At 34.6% G+C, this 18,355-nt stretch overlaps 1 protein-coding gene across 1 annotated transcript; it reads left to right on the top strand.

The window, feature by feature from the left end:
* The first annotated feature begins 14,009 nt into the window (after positions 1-14,009).
* Positions 14,010-17,651, top strand: LOC131858764 (uncharacterized). Its single transcript, XM_059212212.1, has 3 exons — positions 14,010-14,238; positions 17,089-17,232; positions 17,491-17,651. Exons 1-3 carry the CDS (start codon positions 14,010-14,012, stop codon positions 17,649-17,651), a joined length of 534 nt encoding a protein of 177 aa, XP_059068195.1.
* The last annotated feature ends 704 nt before the right edge of the window (positions 17,652-18,355 follow it).

The following is an 18,355-nucleotide window of genomic DNA, read 5'->3' as shown; positions in this document are numbered from 1 at the left end:
GTTGAAGCTTGAATAAATCGTAGGTTCTCTACTCTTGGAAGAGTTAAAACAAAACTAAACTAATTTTTTTAAAGGATGCATTGGTTATTATAGGAAGATAAAAGGATATAGAAAAGAGTAAAAATAAGAAAAAGGACAAATCTCCAAATCTAAAGTGAGATCTAAGTCTCTCAATAAATACTATGTTAAGCTTTATAATTATGTTAAGAAAATCCACATAAAAATCAATGCAAGAAAAATATTACAAGAATGAATTAAAGGATGATTCAGATTCAATAAATTATTAGGATGACAATAGTGATATAATTGTTATATATTTGGAATGCATATATGTGAGGATACATGGATGATTAAATATAGAGATTCTTTCCACATGACATTCTATTTTTCACTGAGGCATAATTTTACATTTAGTGTAATACTTTTTAAGTTCAAAAACATCTTTAGATGCACATTGCGACATTGGTAGAAAGTGGACATTAGGAGTAGTTGAAATCTAGTATAATAATATCATTTTAGAAACAATTGGGATACTTCACCAATAATGTCACTTTGATGACAAGTCGAAACTTTGATATCTTTTTATGACACTTTAACAACACTTAATGTTACTTCAATAAGAGCTAACATTTCATGGAATTCTATCACTTTGGTAGCCATTGGACTTTATGGACATACTACCTCTAGGTTGGAATTTAATATCTAGCATCTCAATGACTCAATTTTAGAAAAAATGCTTTCAACAACCATGTTTTCAAAACAAAATAGGAATGACTACAATGTTTTCTTTGTTGAGTAGTATAAACAATTGAAAGTATTGAATCCTAGAAAGGATAGGGAGATCACTAAAATGATTGGTGGTTCATGGAATAATCTAAAAGAAGAGGAAAAATCCATGTTTTCAAAGCACAATGTTTGGAAAGAAGAAAGTTTAGTAGTAGGCTTGTTCCACATGTTATTAAAAATATAGGGACTTGTAAACTCAAATTGGATATGGGATGTTGAAATTAGGAAGTCTAACATTGACTATTTATTTAGTCTATGTGGTGGTGCAATTAGTTGGATGAGTAGGTGATAGGTTGTGGTTTCTCTTTCCACTATTAAGTCAAAGTATATGACATGTTATCATGTTTGTAAATATATAGTATATCTTTAGAGATTGGGCTAAGTTAGAAAGTAGTGAGGATTAATAGTGATAGTTAGAGTATTATCAAAATTAAGAACCATATTTTTCACACACACAAATAAGAACATTCATATTCATTATCATTTTAAATTTCAATTTAAACATAAATTAAATATCTAAGTTTTACAAAATAATCCTATAATTAAATACAACATTTGGAAATATAAATTTAAACATTCAAACTTTTACACATGATTAAAATAGAGAGAGAGGGAGAGTATGTAATTTGAGATACAATGAGTTAGAGAGAGAATTGATAATGAGAGATAGAGAGTAGGTAATGATAGAGAGAGGGTAATGAAAGAGAGAGAGGGTAACATGTGAGAGAGAGAGAGGGGGGTAATGTGGGTGTGAGAAAGAGAGAGGGAGAGAGAGGGGGTAATGTGTGTGTGTGTGCGTGAGAGAGAGAGAGAGGGAGTAATGAGAGATTGAGAGAGAGAGAGAGAGAGAGAGAGAGAGAGAGAGAGAGAGAGAGAGCATAATGATAGAGAGGGTAACGTGTATGTGTGTGTGTGAGAGAGAAGGGGGGTTTATTGTTAATTTTCATCTAGGGTTTATTGTTTGTTAATTTTTTAGGGTTTGTTGTTCGTTTATTTTCTAGGGTTTATTGTTCATTTTTTCTATCTAGGGTTTATTGTTTATTTTTCTATTCAGGGTTTATTGTCTATTTTTTGTGTCTAATGTTTATTGTTCGTTTACGTTTTTGTTTTTTGTTTTTTTCCTACAGTTTTAAGTTTTTACTATTTTTTAGTTTTCATGTTTTTTGCAATATTTAAAAATAAAAAAACTATTTTAAACATGAAATCAAATAAAATAAAAAATGTTTTTCAAACTTTAAAACTCTAAAATAAAAAAATAACAATCAATTAACATTTTTTTATGAAAAATAATAACAATAAATTAACATTTTTTATGAAAATAATGAAAATAGATTAAAAAAAAAAAAGAATATAAAAAACAAAACTACGTACTTGGAAAGAGGTAAAAAATGGTTTGGGGGGTCAGTTGGGATGGAAAAAATGGGTACCTGTTCTCCTTTGAAACGTTTACCCATTTTTGAAATAGTGAAAATGATGGAAAATGGTTCAAAAAAATAAAATAAATACATTCAAGAAATGGGCGCACGTTTCCAAAAAATGTATGCCCATTTTTGAATGCCTTGGGCATCTGAAGCGAAATAGGTGCCCGACTTTTCCCAACCTATGGACTTCCTCGGGATTGGGATCCAACTTTGTGCATTTACCCATATGATCAAAGAGATTATCATGATCAAGTCCTTAAATCTATGGGAAGAATGAGGGGATTCTCCCACTAAGGTATCATCCAAGAGAATGATAGAATTAGATAAATGACACATCAAAGAAGCCCAAATTTTGAATAACCTCCTCATGAGTAGGATAATGTTGAAATCAAGATGAAGAAATAATAGATTGAGCAACTATAATAGAAGGTAGGTGGGACTTGATAGGGTCACATAAATCATGAGAGAAATCACAATGGATTGTTGCCTAGAGGCAATGGGGAGAGAAGATTCACCATATTGAGAAGACACATCATCTTGAGAGGAGCAAATCCATCAAGAGTTAGAAACCTAAATAATGAAATGATCTTTGTAAGCATTTATCCACCATGTCATAATACCTTTGTACAAAGTGAAATTACAATTAAAAGTCAAGTGGTCAATCAACAAGCATCATCAATATTTATAGGATAGATCCTCATATTCAAGTGGTTGAGTTCAAGGCTTGTCTCCAATCATCAAAACAATATCCCTATGAAGTGGCTTGGAGATATCAATGTCCACTAAAATTCAAGTAAATATTAACTGACTCATCTAGGAGGCAATAGAGTCTACCTTCAAGAAGTGACCAATACTATTAGCAATGCTTCATAGTAGAAGTATTTTTGAAATTGGAGAGGAGGATTCAAAAGCTCAATTTGCATAGGCACGATGTTGAAAGAAGTAGTCCAAAGCTTGAATTAAGAGAAAGTGTTTACCCCATATCTATAACTTGTCATCAAACATCAAATCGCTATCATAGAAATAAAGACTCAATGAAAAAACCCCTAGAATAAAATAAGAGTTTTATCTTGCCCTAAATGAAACACTTTCATTAATCCAAGATCTAATTTTCTAAATTAAAAAAAAAAAGAAAACTAAAAATTGCTAAATCTACAAACCAAACCCTTAAATAAATAATTTTTTTAAGATTTTCAAGCATATCTTATGCACAAACCACCACCAGGGTAATCTAAGGATGAGAAACACCCTCAATGCCCAAAATGTTTGCAAAAGAATGTTGATGATTGAGTTCATAATTAGGAAAAATACCCATTGAGATAGTAGGAGGGACATTTTCATAGCCAATTGATGCATCTAAGAGGGGAATTTTGTCATCTTGCATGACTTTGCCAGCAACATAAGTATAAACATTATTTTTTGTTAACTGCAGATGAATCGAAAACAAATTACAAAGAAACTATTACCAATAAGTCAGAATTTAAATGTCTCTTGTAAGAGGGAGTTAAAATGCACAAAGACAAGCAGATGAAATGAAAATTGATGGGTAGATGAACATTGGTAGCATTAAAACAAATGAAATGTGTGGCAATGAACAGGAAAATGAAAAGGAATGTGTAGGGAGTCAAAAGGGCATTATTTCAGCTTCAAAATTATAAAAAGTACAAAGGGAATAAGAAATAAGAAGGCAGTGAGAACAAACTTTAGAAACTGAAGTAAAGAAAATAGTATTGCACGGAATATGCTGGAGAGTTTAATCATCTCCTTGCACTGGAATCAAGAGGTTTTTCTTCAACAGTTAAAAGAATATGGAGCAGCAGTTAAAAAGAAAAAGAAGAATTATTCAGGAGAATATGTAATTGGATCCCAATTTGAAGCACCATTGTTGGAAGATGCTACCCATGAACCTTCAAATTTTTTTAAATAAAAATTAATTACAATCGGTAATATGAAAGCCTTTATACGAGCACCCATCTCCATCTCCTGCTTCTTATGTTGATGTTGAGGGAGTAGGTGATAGATGACATGGAAAAGAAGCTTGAGTAAGCTGCTTTAATAATTCTAATCTCTGGTCTTGCAAGGAGTTGAAGCATAACTGATGGAATGAGGCAGAGGAAAGGAAGAATAGATGAACACAAAAATAAAGCACACAAATAAACTGAGAGTGGTATGTATATATATATTTTCAAAAAGCATATAGAAATCAATATATGGTCTATAAATTTGGGATTGCTACACTTCTCTTGTGTTAAAGCTATACTCCAGTTACATAACCCTTGTTCTGAATAGTGTCCCCTATTCTTAAAATGCATTTGTTGTTGTTACAGCTACATAGATCTTTTCTTTCTGGCATCCTGTTCAAAAAACTACCCTACCTCCTTTCCTTTAATTTTCTTACTCTTATAAGTTTCTAGATACTTCTACATGCTTCCAGCAAAGAGGGAAAATAGAAAAATATATAATTTAATTTAATTCCTAACTTACTTGTTCGTTATATGTAGATGGGAATAGATTACAAATAATACTTTTAATCAAAATCTATCATGTTTGGAGTAAGGAAGAAGGCACATGCATGGTAATGCTGATTAGATTGGATGGACAACATTCAGTCTACGGAGGAGTAGGTGGGTAGTTGGGGATTAATTTCAACACTCCCTCTTAATCGCAACTACCATCTACAATGCCCAAGTTGTTTTGTTGATTCACAAAACTTTCTTTTCCCCATGGTTTGGTGAAGATATCAGCAATTTGGTCTTCTAACTTGCAATGTTTCAAAATTATTTCTTCATTGTTGATCAACTCCCTTATCAAATGATACCTTGTGTCTATATGCTTGCTCCTTTTGTGAAATAGTGGATTTTTTGAATGCTATAGCTGAGTTGTTGTCACAATATATCTTTGTTGCACTTTCTTGTTCATACCTCAATTCTTTCAACATTCTTCTCATCCAAACTGCTTGACATGCTACCCCTGTAGCTGCTACATACTCTGCTTCAGCTGATGAAAGAGTGACTATAGGTTGTTTCTTTGAAGCCCATGATACTACACCTGATCCAAAATGAAAAACATAGCCTGAAGTGCTCTTCCTATCATCTATGTTGCCAGCATAATTGCTATCTGTGTATCCTATCAACTTGAAATCATTTGACCTTGAGTAAAATATTCCATAATTCTTTGTTCCACTAACATATTTCAAAATTCTCTTTCCAACATTCCAATGTGTAACTTTTGGAGACTCCATGAACCTTGAAGTGAGACTAACTCCAAACATTATATCCGCCCTTGTGGCTATTAGATACATGAGGCTACCAAAAAGTTTCTTATACAAAGTTGGATTTACATTAGCTCCTTTGTCATCTTTACTCAACTTTAAACCTGTCACTATTGGTGTTGGCACTGATTTGCAATTCATCATATTAAACCTCTTCAAAATATCATTTGCATACTTAGATTGTAAAATGAAAATACCTTTATCATTTTGACTTACTTCAATGCCAAGAAAATATCTCATTAAACCCAAATCAGTCATCTCAAATTCTTTCTTCATAGTTGATTTGAACATGTCAGTTGAAATATCACCAGTGAATATCAAGTCATCAACATATAAACAAACAATCATGATCTCACCTTTCTCATTCATCTTGGTATACAATGTAGGCTCACTTCTGCACCTATTGAATCCATTTTGTAAAAGATAACTATCAATTCTTCTATACTATGCTCTTGGGGCTTGTTTGAGTCCATAAAGTGCTTTCTTGAGCTTGTAAACCTTGTTTTCATGACCCAAAATATCATATCCAGGTGGTTGCTCCACATAGACCTCTTCTTCTAAAAATCCATTCAAGAAAGCTGATTTTACATCCATTTGATATATTGCCCACTTGTTTTGAGCTACTATGGCTAGTATTGATCTCACGGTGTCTAAGCGGACAACCAGTGCAAATGTCTCATTGTAATCTATCCCAAGTTGTTGTGGATAACCTTTTGCTACAAGTCTTGCCTTGTGTTTTTGTACAACACTATTTGCATTCAATTTGGTTTTGCAAATCCACTTCACTCCTATCACTTATTTTCCTTGTGGAAGACTAACTAACTGCCATGTTTCATTCTTTTCAATTGCATCAATTTCTTCATCCATTGCTTGCACCCATTTTTCTTCCTTAATAGCTTCTTCAAAATGAATTGGATCATCTACATGCGAGTATAAAGAAAAAAGAGAAGTCCAACCTACATTATTTTCACCTTCATTTTGTCTCCTCAAGCTTGCTAATGTAGGATTGGACATGTCACTTGAATTTGTTGAATGTGGGCTTGATGGTCCAGCACCAAGACTGTTAATTGAAGATGGTGTTAATTGCACATTTGATGGAGTATTTGCTTGAGTGTGTGGTGTTGTCCTTACACTTGATAGTGTCATTTGTTGTCCACTTTGTTGACCTTGAACAGCTATAGGAGGAGTCACATTTGAAGGAGTACTTGCTGATGTAAAATCTTTATTTTCTTCTTGTGGTATGTTGGCTGCAATATTGATTGTTTTATCCAAAGTTCCATCCCATGCTTTATCTTCTATGAACTACACATCTCTGCTGATTATAACCCTTTTACTGATTGGATTGTATAACTTGTATGCCTTTGACTCATCACTATATCCCACAAATATACATTTTTCTCCTTTGTTGTCCAACTTTCTTCTCAACTCATCCAACACATTTGCATATGCCACACATCCAAATACTCTCATATGAGAAACATTATGTTTTCTTCCACTCCATGCTTCTTCCAGAATCATATTGATAACATATTTAGTAGGAGATCTATTAATTATATATGTTGCACATGCTACTGCTTCAACCCAATACTCATTTGACAATTTTTTTGCCTTCAACATGTTTCTTGCCATTTCCATTATTGTTCTTTTTTTCCTTTCAGCTACACCATTTTGTTGTGGGGTATACCTTGTAGTAAATTGTTTGTGGATTCCATGATCTATGCAAAATATTATGAATTCATTTGAAATGTATTCACCACCTCTATCTATTCTCAATGCTTTGATGTAGTGTCCACTTTGTTTCTCAACAAGAGCTTTGAATTGACAAAAATAATCAAACACCTCATGCTTATGTTTTAGGAAGTAGACCCATATCTTTCTTGTGAAGTCATCAATGAATGTCAAGAAGTAGTAGCTCCCACCAATGGAAGGTGTTTGCACTGGTCCACACAAATATGAATGAATAATCTGCAAGGGCTTGTTTGCATGAATTGACTTTCCGATTGGAAATGATTGTCTATGTTGTTTACCCAAAATGCATCCTTCACATACTCTATCTAGTTTTTCTATTAGTGGCAACCCCTTCACCATTTTCTTCTTATTGAATAAGTTTAAGTTTCCAAAGTTTAGGTGCCCGAATATTAGGTGCCATAACAAATTTTCATCTTGATAAAATACTTGGGTTACTAGTGCAACTTTTTCTTCATGCACTCGTGGATTCATTGTGTTATGTTCTTGAGAAAACTCTACCTTTATATCTCTCTTTATCCTTAGGGGAAACATTCTATTCTTTGTCATTTGGACTTTTGCTATAAGCTAATTGCTTGGAAATTTTTCTAAAATTGTGCATTCTTTGTTCTTAAAATAAACTCTATACCCCTTTTGAATGAGCTTCCCTATACTCATTAAGTTATGTTTCAGCCCAGGAACAAAATACACATCTGAAATATACTTTTTCTCCCCCATTTTTGTTATAATGTTGACACTTCCTTTACCCATAACTGAAACTTTGTTGTCATTCCCCAATGTTACATCTGATTTTACACTCTCATCCAAACTTGAAAATATTTCCAAATTTCCAGTCATATGATTATTACAACCTGAGTCTAAAAACCATATGTCTTTCTCACTTTTTTGTGCAACATTACAAGCTATGAACATGTTGTCCTTAGTTTGATTTTCTTTAGTGAAATTGTTATTTTGTTATCTAGAATCATATTGCTTCTTTCTACATTCATTTATGTAATGTCCAAATTTCTTGTAATAATGACATTGGACTGAGGATTTGTCATACCTTTGGCTTTGGGGCTGATTTTGAGTTGCTATTTGATAGTTGCCTCTTCCACTTGAGCTTGATGGGCTGCTACCTCTTCCACTTGAGTTTGATGGGCTGCCTCTTCCACCTCCATATGCATTTCTTCCTCTACCTTTGAAATTTATTCTTCCCTTGCCTCTACCATGGTTGACTGAGACTTGTGTCTTGAATGCATGCTCAAAATTTAAATTTTTTGACCTTCTCAGTCTATGCTCATGAGAAATGAGTGAAGCATGAAGCTCATCCATTGAAAATTGTGAGAGATTATTTGTCTCTTCTATGGCCACCACAATAGATTCAAATCTTGTAGGCAAAATTCTCAAAATCTTTTCAACCACTCTTCTTTCTTCAAGGTTTTCACCATGAGATCTAATTTGGTTTACCAATCCAATGATTTGAGTGAAAAATGAGTCTATTGTATCTGATTCTTTCATGTAGACGGTCTCAAAATCCCTTCTTAACATTTGCAACTTAGCTATTTTTGCCTTTTCCATTCCTTGATAGGTTGTTTGAATAATGTCCCATGCTTTCTTGGACTTTTTGCTGCTTGAATCCTTGGAAAAATGCTTTCATTCACTCCTTGAAAGATGAAGAAGAGGGATTTTGAATCTTTCTTTTTGTTTTCCTTCAGTAAGTCTTTCTTTGTTTGAGTTAATGCATTATATGTTGTTGCATCTACTAGTTCTTCGAAGCCATTTTCAACAATCTCCCATTAATCTTGTGCACAAAATAATGCCTTCATTGTGATAGCCCAATAATCATAATTTTTCCCTTTAAACTGTGGGATCTATGGATTTGTCAAACTTGTTCTTGGAGCTGTCATTATAGATTGTGAAAAAACCCTTCTATCTCAGCCAGTTCACCCATATATTTTCAAAAAGCATACAAAATTCAATATATGGTTCATAAATTTGGGACTGTTACACTTCTCTAGTGTTGAAGCTATACTCCAGTTACATAGCCCCTGTTCTGAATAGTGTCCCATGTTCTTAAAATGCATTTGTTTTTGTTACAGCTACATAGACCTCCTTTTCTTTCTGGCATCCTATTCAAAAAACTGCCCTGCCTCCTTTCTTTTTATTTTCTTGTTGTTATAAGTTTCTAGATACTTCTACGTGCTTCCAACAAAGAGTGACAAAATAAAAATATATAATTTAATTTAATTCCTAACTTACTTGTTAGCTGTATGTAGATTGGGAATAGATTACAATCAATACTTTTAATCAAAATCTGTCATGTTTGGAGTAAGGAAGAAGGCACAGGCACGGTAAGGTTGATTAGATTGGATGGAAAACATTCAGTCTACGAAGGAGTAGGTGGGCAGTTGTGGATTAATTTCAATAGTAACGTCAAAAATTTATATAATATTATTGTAACGATGAAATCAGTATGTAAGCTTAATACTCTTTTAGGGTTTTTTTCAATTGAGTCTCCATTATCAACATTAGATTAGATTAGTATAAGATTTTTTATTATAAAACACATTAGAAATTATTTATGAAAAATCAAGAGTCATTATTTAAAAATTCGCTTTTATTTAGAAATCATTTCTTATGGACAATCAAGAGCCACAATTTAGAAGTCTACTTCAGATGTTCCTATGAGGAATTGAACGTCGGTATCCACAATAAGAATCGAATGTCTTAATCAATACTATTTTAGTTTATTTATATAATGATTATGTTAAATAGTTTTTTTTCCCTCTAATTTTTTATTCATTTAATGTATATGCATTATTATATATTTAATCTATTCACTTGATTATTATGATTTTTTATTTATCTATTTTCTACTTGATTTTAGATGTCATTTTATTAGGACAAGTTCGTGAGTATGTTTATAAACTTGTCTCCTTCGGATTTAAAGTTTATATTTTGGATTTGGTCAACTAGTGATTTTTTACTTTTACCTTTAATCTAATACACTTTTGATACAATTTGGTGTTCTTTTAGTATTTAAAAACATTTAGTGAATTCATTCTAGATAGTAAATAATATCAATGCATTTCAACTATTGTAATTAAAAAGTTAAAAATCAAAATGTTTACCAATGCTTTCGATGCTATACTATGAATCCTCTTAGCTCAATAATTTGCATCTTAGAGAATTGGATGTTACTTTTACATTATTCAATTACAAAGAGATCTTCAAGGCACAATACCTCGTGACTTGACTATATGAAAGTCTAATAAAATATTTATAAAATTGCTAGTCTCCAAATTTTGACAAGTATATAACTATGCATTAGGTGAAGCTACAAAAAAATTCCTATGAATTTACCATGATAAATCTAGAGTATAGATACACGCTTGTTCCAAATTTGATCTACAAACTTTTATTTTAATAAGAAAAAGATCTAGGAAAATTTTCATAATAGGAAATCTTTTTTTTTCCATTAATATATATATTTTTATTATAAAACTAAATATCGTGTTCTCTTACATTTAATTTCCTAAATAAAGTATTTAGTAAAACTGATATTTAATTTTTTTAGTGATAAGTTTATATTTATATGTAACTATTACACATATTCACAAAAAAAAGATGGGTGGAAGAAGTCACAACCCTAGAATCCAAACAGAGTCAAGCTCATAATAGAACAATAAAAGACAATTACAAAAAATTGTTAAATGATAAGAGAAAGAGTAGTAGGAGGAAGAGACGAGTCTTGATCATTTAGTTTACCCTAACATTAATGGTGTTCAAAATAAATAGGAGGATCCATTCAATCATTATTATATGTATCATTATCATCTTGTTTAAGTCTTTAGCAACATGAATATGAGACATATAGTAATGGCTAATTGAGGAAACTTACTTGAGTCTATCCAACTAGCAACCCCACCATGAAAAGGTGGTTGAGAAACTAGGCAATGAATAGGAGGCCATGATCATCTTTTATTGAGACAATATCTTCTCGTAAAGTGTACAGATGCATGTGAATGAGAATATTAGTTTGCATAAGTTGATTGGATATGCCATCAATGATTTGTATGTTGTAAAAAATGGCTTCTATTAGATGTGAGGGATAGAGAAACCTTAGGAACAACACATATTACATTAATTTAGTGATCTAGTAGAAATTTGAGGTGAACAAATTCAGGTGCAACTTTATTATCTTGCACTTAAAGATGCTTTAGCACATTAAAGAAGATTTACAACTATGGAATAAAGTAAGATATTATGATCAATAGAACATAGAAAAATAAATAAATATATATTTTCAAATGTTAAAGAGAATTTTCATTATAAAATTACATCAAATCTAGTTGGAATGGATTATAGATATATATAATAACAACACCATATTCTAAGAAAAAGGCTCAATATTAAGTGACTTGAGGAAATCATGAATCTAGTTCCAAACAACTTGAACTCTAGGACAAAACAAAAAAATATGCTTGAGAGATTCTTGGGAACCATGAAAAAGGCAAAGGGGATTGACATCGAGTCAAAATCAAGGCCTCGGAAAATAATAAACTAAGAAAAATGAGTAAGCTTGCTCTCAAGAATGCCCAACAAAATGATGTAGAATATTCACTTCCAAATATAAATAAAAGGCTGTAGAAGCCATCACTATTTTAAAATAGGAGCCATACATAAATATGGTGATAGTTAAAAGTAGCTTTTGTGAGACTTTTAATTTGACAATAACATCCATGAGTACTATCACCAATCTTTCCACCAAAATCTATAAAATATAGCTTCTTTGAATTTTTTCATGATTACCAATATGTATAAGATACTAGAATTTAAGACTTATTTATTAATCTAGAGAACCAAAAAACACCATTTGGAAGCTTATTGGGTACACACTTTTCATGTGTGTGCCTAATTTTAATGTTTTCCCATGTCTTGCATCTCCCAATGGATACAAATTGTTTCTCTTACTAAATTTGGAAACCTATTTATCTTGTAATTGAAAAATTTAAATAGCAGAAACTCAAATAATTGATCTTTTCTATGATGTTCTAGCTTCTTGGCTTGGTTGTGTGTGTCATAAAACAACTGTTAGTGTAGGTTTTTATTTCCTAGTGGGTTATTTATTTTTTCTCTATATTCCTAGGTTTTTTCTACACTTCTTTTAATCTTACTTAGGTTAATAAATCATGTTTAATTAGGTGAGTGGTTATGAGGTGTCACCTTCCTACATGTGTGCATCCATTTTGTATCTTGGGAAGATACTTGCTCTTGATTGGTCGGTATTGCCACCTCTTCCCTCTCCCTGGTCTATAAAAGCATGCTACCTAGCTTGTATTTGGGATCTCTTGATTATGCATCCTCTTAATTCTATTTTGCTTCTAGCATTTGCATTAATCTCTTGGAGACTAACTCTGTGTTTCTACTTTGATTTTGTATCATTTGCATTCATAGTTTAGATATCTATTCATTTGCACTAGTTTTCTAGGTTTATAATCTTTTTAGATTTTATCATGGTATCAGAGCTATTCTATGTGCAAGAGTAGATTTTAGTTTCCATATTTGAGAGATTCGGGGGGGGGCTAATAAATCTTATTATAGTTTTTCAAAAAACCCAGTATGCTCTTCTCTTGCATCTTTGGATGATCTTGAGAATCAGAAAGTTTGACGAAATTTTTTTATCATTGGGGTTTGCACATATGTTTTATGAAATCTGGGTGATTGTAGCATTTCTGGTTATACTTGAAGCATCTGTGGTTGTTCCAACACGTCCAAGAGGCTTTAGAAAGTCAAAATCTGGCTTTCGTTTCACTGAAATCAGAGATCATCATACACAGTTGCAAAACTAGGGTTTCAAGATCAAATCTAACAACCATCTTGCAAATTTGGTGTTTTCAATCAATATTGCAGGTTCCAGGATTCCTTCTCTTGACTTTGGTAGCTGATTCAGCCTTTGCATGCCATTTTTTGGTTGTTGGGGTCAATTTTTGTATCTAAAGTCATTCTATTTACACTAGATCTACATCTTCTATACATCAAATAGAAAAATGCCTTCTGGGTTTTATTCACAGCATAAAAAAACCATCTGGGTATCTTTTATTTTTTGCATGCAAACCATATATTTTGTAGAAACGCACTTAGAAAGTTACAGTAGGACCCCTCTCCGTTGGCTATTGCAGTTTTGAAGGTTTTTTTCAAATGCTTCGTTCTTGCTCATACGGCCTCCATTTTCCATGAAATGTTTTTTGATTCTGGATTATTTTTTGTGCTCTATGCACTAGTGCAGCCGTTTTTTAATTTTGATGCAGAGATTTTTCCGAAATTGCAGATTCTCAGTCGTGACACTGCATAGTTTTCATTTTGTGAACTTTGAAGGATCATAACTTTCACATATGACCTCGTATCGAGGTGATTCATTTTTTGAAAGTGCATGATTTTTCGTGTAGATTGCAGTGGTGATGTTTATTTTTTTTGGATATTGTGCCAAAAGTTCATTTTCAGCATATGCTTTTCATGAGGATTTTGTAATGCATTAAAATCAAAACCACTTAATATTTATTGCTAGTGGTAGTTGTAAACGCACTAATATAAAGTGCCAAATCATAATTTATTGGGGGGGTCTTTGATTGAGTGAAAAGGGGGGGTTGTCTTGATTGTGTTCTCTTCCTTTCAGCATTTTTTTTTTGCACTTCTTCATCATGGATCAAACAATAGTGCCTATCCTAACTCCATATAACTACTTTGAGTGGAAATCACGCATGACAATCTACTTAAGGAAAGCTGGATTACATAGGATAACTATGGGGCTTGAAATTGAACCTGCTAAAGATGAAGATAAGCCTAAGTGGCTTAACAAATGTGATGAGGCATATGGAACATTGTGTTTGTCTGTTTCTCCTGACTTGCTCTTTCATATTGAGTCTTTAAATTTGCCAAATGAAATCTGGAAAAAGTTAGAAACATTATTTGGCACACAAGATTCAATGAGGGGTCATATGTTGGAAAATGAACTAATTAGTTTAAGTCCAGGTAATTTCAACACAATCTAGGATTTCTTTACTAAATTGAAATCACTAAGGTTGTAGTTAAAACAATGTGGAATTGAAAAGAAAGATGAACAATTGATTCTTAGTATTCTCTCTAAGCTAAATTTAGAATATTTTGTGTTTGTTTCTACCTTCTATGCTACTAAGGGTACACTTGGTACACAATTTACCATGCCATCTCTAGATGATTTTGCTATCTCTCTCACTCGGGAACAGGATAAGCTAATTCAGATGGGTACTCTTAAGTCCTCTAAGTCACATGCCCTGGCTGCCAACCAAGGCATGAAAGAACAGAAAGGACAAAGTAGTAATAACAATAGTAAGGATAAGAAACAAAAGAATAGCAAGGAGAAGAAGGATCAGACATCACTTGCTTTAAAAGCAACTAATGAGACCCAATCTTCCAAGGGCAACAAGCCTAAGAAGGAGAGGGTCCAATGTGCCTATTGTAAAAGACCTGGTCATGATGAACATAAATGTCTGAAGAAACAAATTGATCACTTGACACACATTCTTGAGAAGAATAATATCAGTGTTCCTAAGTCAATTAAACAGAGTTCTAGTGAGGGGTCTAACAAGGAAAAAGAAAACAACAAGGGGAAAGGAAAGAGCAAGGCCCTTGTTGCATTTGCTTCTTCACCATCCACTTGGGTTCTTGATTCGGGTGCTTCACACCACATGGCTTCATCTAAGGATGAATTTGCATCTTTGGAGTCGTGTACTATGCCTTCTATTTTGATGGGTGATGACACTCCTATTGAGGTGTGTGGGAGAGGGTCTGTTGATGTGAGGGATGACACATTTGATGATTTTCTTTATGTGCCCTCATTATCAACTAATCTCCTATCAGTATACCAGATCACTCACACAGGTTCAGGCAAGCGGGTTGAGTTCACTCCTGATTCAGTGGAGATTCGTGAGTTGCACAATGATTCTACAATTGCAGTTGGGAGAGTAGATCATCAGTCATGATTCTATCTATTTTCTCACTTTTCTCCTGATCCTCCTTCGACTGTTTTTCTCACTCATTCCAATGATGTGAGTAGATTATGGCATGAGCGGTTTGGCCATCTTAACTTTCGCTACTTGCAGTAGCTCAACCAATAGAGTATGGTCACAAGGTTGCCTTCAGTTCAGTTTTCAAGTGGTGTTTGCCAAGGTTGCATACTTGGTAAGCATCCTAAGGAAAAGTTTGATAAAGGAAAGGCATGGAGAGCTTCACAGATACTAGAGTTAGTTCACAGTGATTTGACTGGTCCATTCCAGCATCTTTCATTCAGTAGGGCTAGATATGTCCTCATATTCATTGATGACTTTTCTCGATATACTTGGGTGTACTTTCTCAAATAGAAGTCTAAGGTATTTGATTAGTTTCAGGACTTCAAAACTTTTGTAGAAAAGCGATCCGGGAAAGCCATCAAAGTTTTGCGCATTGACAATGGTGGTGAGTATGTCAACCATTGGGTTGAGAGCTTTTGCACTTCAAAGGGAATTGATTTGCAGCATTTAGTTCCATACAATCCTCAATAGAATGGTGTGGCAGAATGGAAGAGTAGGTCCTTGAAGGAAATGGTGAATTGCATGATTCACTCCAAATCTCTTGCACCATAGTGTTGGGCAGAGGCCATTAATTATGCTTGTTATATCCAGAACCGTGTTCCTCACCGAGCCTTGAAGGGAGTCACTCCTTTTGAAGCTTGGAGCGGTCGGAAACCATCAGTTAAGCACTTCTGAGTTTTTGGTTCTCCTGCATGGGCCCACATTCCTGTAGAGAAACATAAGGCCTTGGATCCACAAAGCAGACCTTGCATATTTGTAGGTTATCCTGATGGTGTGAAGGGTTATCGGTTACTCCACCCTACTACACATGAGTTGTTCATTGAGAGGAGTGTTCAGTTTGAGGAGGGCTCCTCGAGCTCACTTTCTACCACTTCTCCAACTCCTTCTACTTTTGCATTGGAGTCACTTGGGATACATGACAGCTCCTCTGATGAGTCAGATTCACCTGAGTAGTCTTCTACCTCCACTTCTGATGCAAAGAGCGATTCAGAGGACTCACCTCCTTCCTCTCCTAGTCATCATTCAGAGGTTGATGATTCTCCATCTTTTGGTCCACTTTGGGCTAGACAGACCTTGCAATCTGCAGGTGATTGGGTTGGGGATCCATCAGACACTAGGTGGGCTCATTCATAGTTCCAGGGTGTTCCACATGTCTTCATTTCTATTGCCTCAGATCCACAATCTTTTCATGAGGCTTCTGGTATTCCTGAGTGGGATACAGCTATGTAGGAGGAGTATAGTTCCTTAATGAGGAACCATAATTGGGATCTCGTCCCTCTTCCTAAGGGAAGAAAACTTGTTCGATGTAAGTGGATCTATCAGACAAAATTTGCAGTAGATGGGTCGGTTGACAAGTATAAGGCTCCCTTGGTCGCCAAAGGATTCTCCCAGGTTCCTGGGATAGACTACTATGTGACTTTTGTGCCAGTTTCTCGAATGAATTCCATCCGACTTGTTCTTGCCATTGTTGTAGCTAATCATTGGGAAGTGCACTAGATGGATGTGAAGAGTGCTTTTCTTCATGGTGACCTTCAGGAGGAGATCTACATGGAGCAGCCACAGGGGTTCCTTCAGGATTCTTCACTTTTGTGTCGTCTTTGAAAGTCTCTCTATGGCCTCAAACAGGCTCCTCGGGCCTGGTATGCCAAGATGGACTCCTTCCTTCTATCATTTGGGTTCACTCAGTGCCATTCTGATCCCAATGTCTACATTTTGCAACAGGATGATTAACTCCTATTTTTGGTTCTGTATGTTGATGACTTGTTGATCACAGGGAGTTCTTCATCCACTATTGGGGCTGTCAAAACTGCCCTTCATGACAGGTTTTTAATGACTGACTTGGGCTTGTTGCATTACTCTAACTCCAACCAGTCCAAGTATGCTCTAGATTTGCTCTTGAGGTTTCATATGGCTGATTGTAAGCCTACTCTAACTCCCTTTCTTTCTGGAGTCAAACTTGAGGCTCAGTGTTCTTCTCCACTTGTTGATGGCACTTTGTACCAATAGCTTCTTGGGAGTCTCATTTATCTGACTCATACGAGACCTAACATTTCATATGTTGTAGGCATGGTCTCTCAATTCATGCAGGAGCCACATGAGCTGCACTAGAAAGTAGCCAAGAGAATCCTTCACTACATTCAGGGTACTCACAGTTTTGGGATTCACTATGCAACAGGCATTGAGATTGACTTGGTGGGCTACACAGATTTAGATTGGGCAGGCGATTCTCAAGATCACAAATCTACTTTAGGTTACAGCTTCTCACTTGGTTCAGGTCTTGTTTGTTGGTTGAGCAAGAAGCAGTCTACAATTGCTCTATCTTCTACTGAGGCCTAGTATTGGGGGGTTGTGAATGCCACCACTGAGACCATTTGGCTTCAAAATCTCCTCATTGAGTTTGGTATCCAAATCAGATGGCCATCAATCATATTTTGTGACAACTAGAGTGCCATTCAGATCTCACGGAATCCGGTCCATCATCAGTGGACCAAACACATCAAGATCCACATGTACTACATCCAAGAGCTCATCCATGGCCGCATCATCAACCTTCTCTATTTTCCGACTTCCAAGCAAGTTGTTGATATCTTCACCAAACCCTTCACTAAGAGCAAGTTCCTTCATTTGCAAGCTTTGCTGGGGGTGCAGGATGCTTCATCTTCTGGGGGGCTTCTTCCTCTCACTCGGAGTCCTGACTCTCTCTACTCTTGGGGGGGGTCTCTTTTCTCTCTCTTTTTGAGGGAATTTTATGTACATGGGTACCTCATCAGGTTTGATTTGTCGGGACCCATTTCTACATCCACCTAAGCTTCACTTATGGGGGGGTGTTAGTGTAGGTTTTTATTTCCTAGTGGGTTATTTATTTTTTCCCTATATTCCTAGGTTTTTTCTACACTTCTTTTAATCTTGCTTGGGTTAATAAATCATGCTTAAATAGGTGAGTGGTTATGAGGTGTCACCTTCCTACATGTGTGCATCCATTTTCTATCTTGGGAAGATACTTGCTATCTTTAGTCCAACAGATGGTTGCTCTTGATTGG

This window comes from Cryptomeria japonica, chromosome 10 (assembly GCF_030272615.1).
Source record: "Cryptomeria japonica chromosome 10, Sugi_1.0, whole genome shotgun sequence".
In the NCBI taxonomy this organism is placed as follows: domain Eukaryota; kingdom Viridiplantae; phylum Streptophyta; class Pinopsida; order Cupressales; family Cupressaceae; genus Cryptomeria; species Cryptomeria japonica.
Note: the sequence above shows the minus strand (reverse complement) of the source record. Positions and strands in the feature narration are given on the sequence as shown.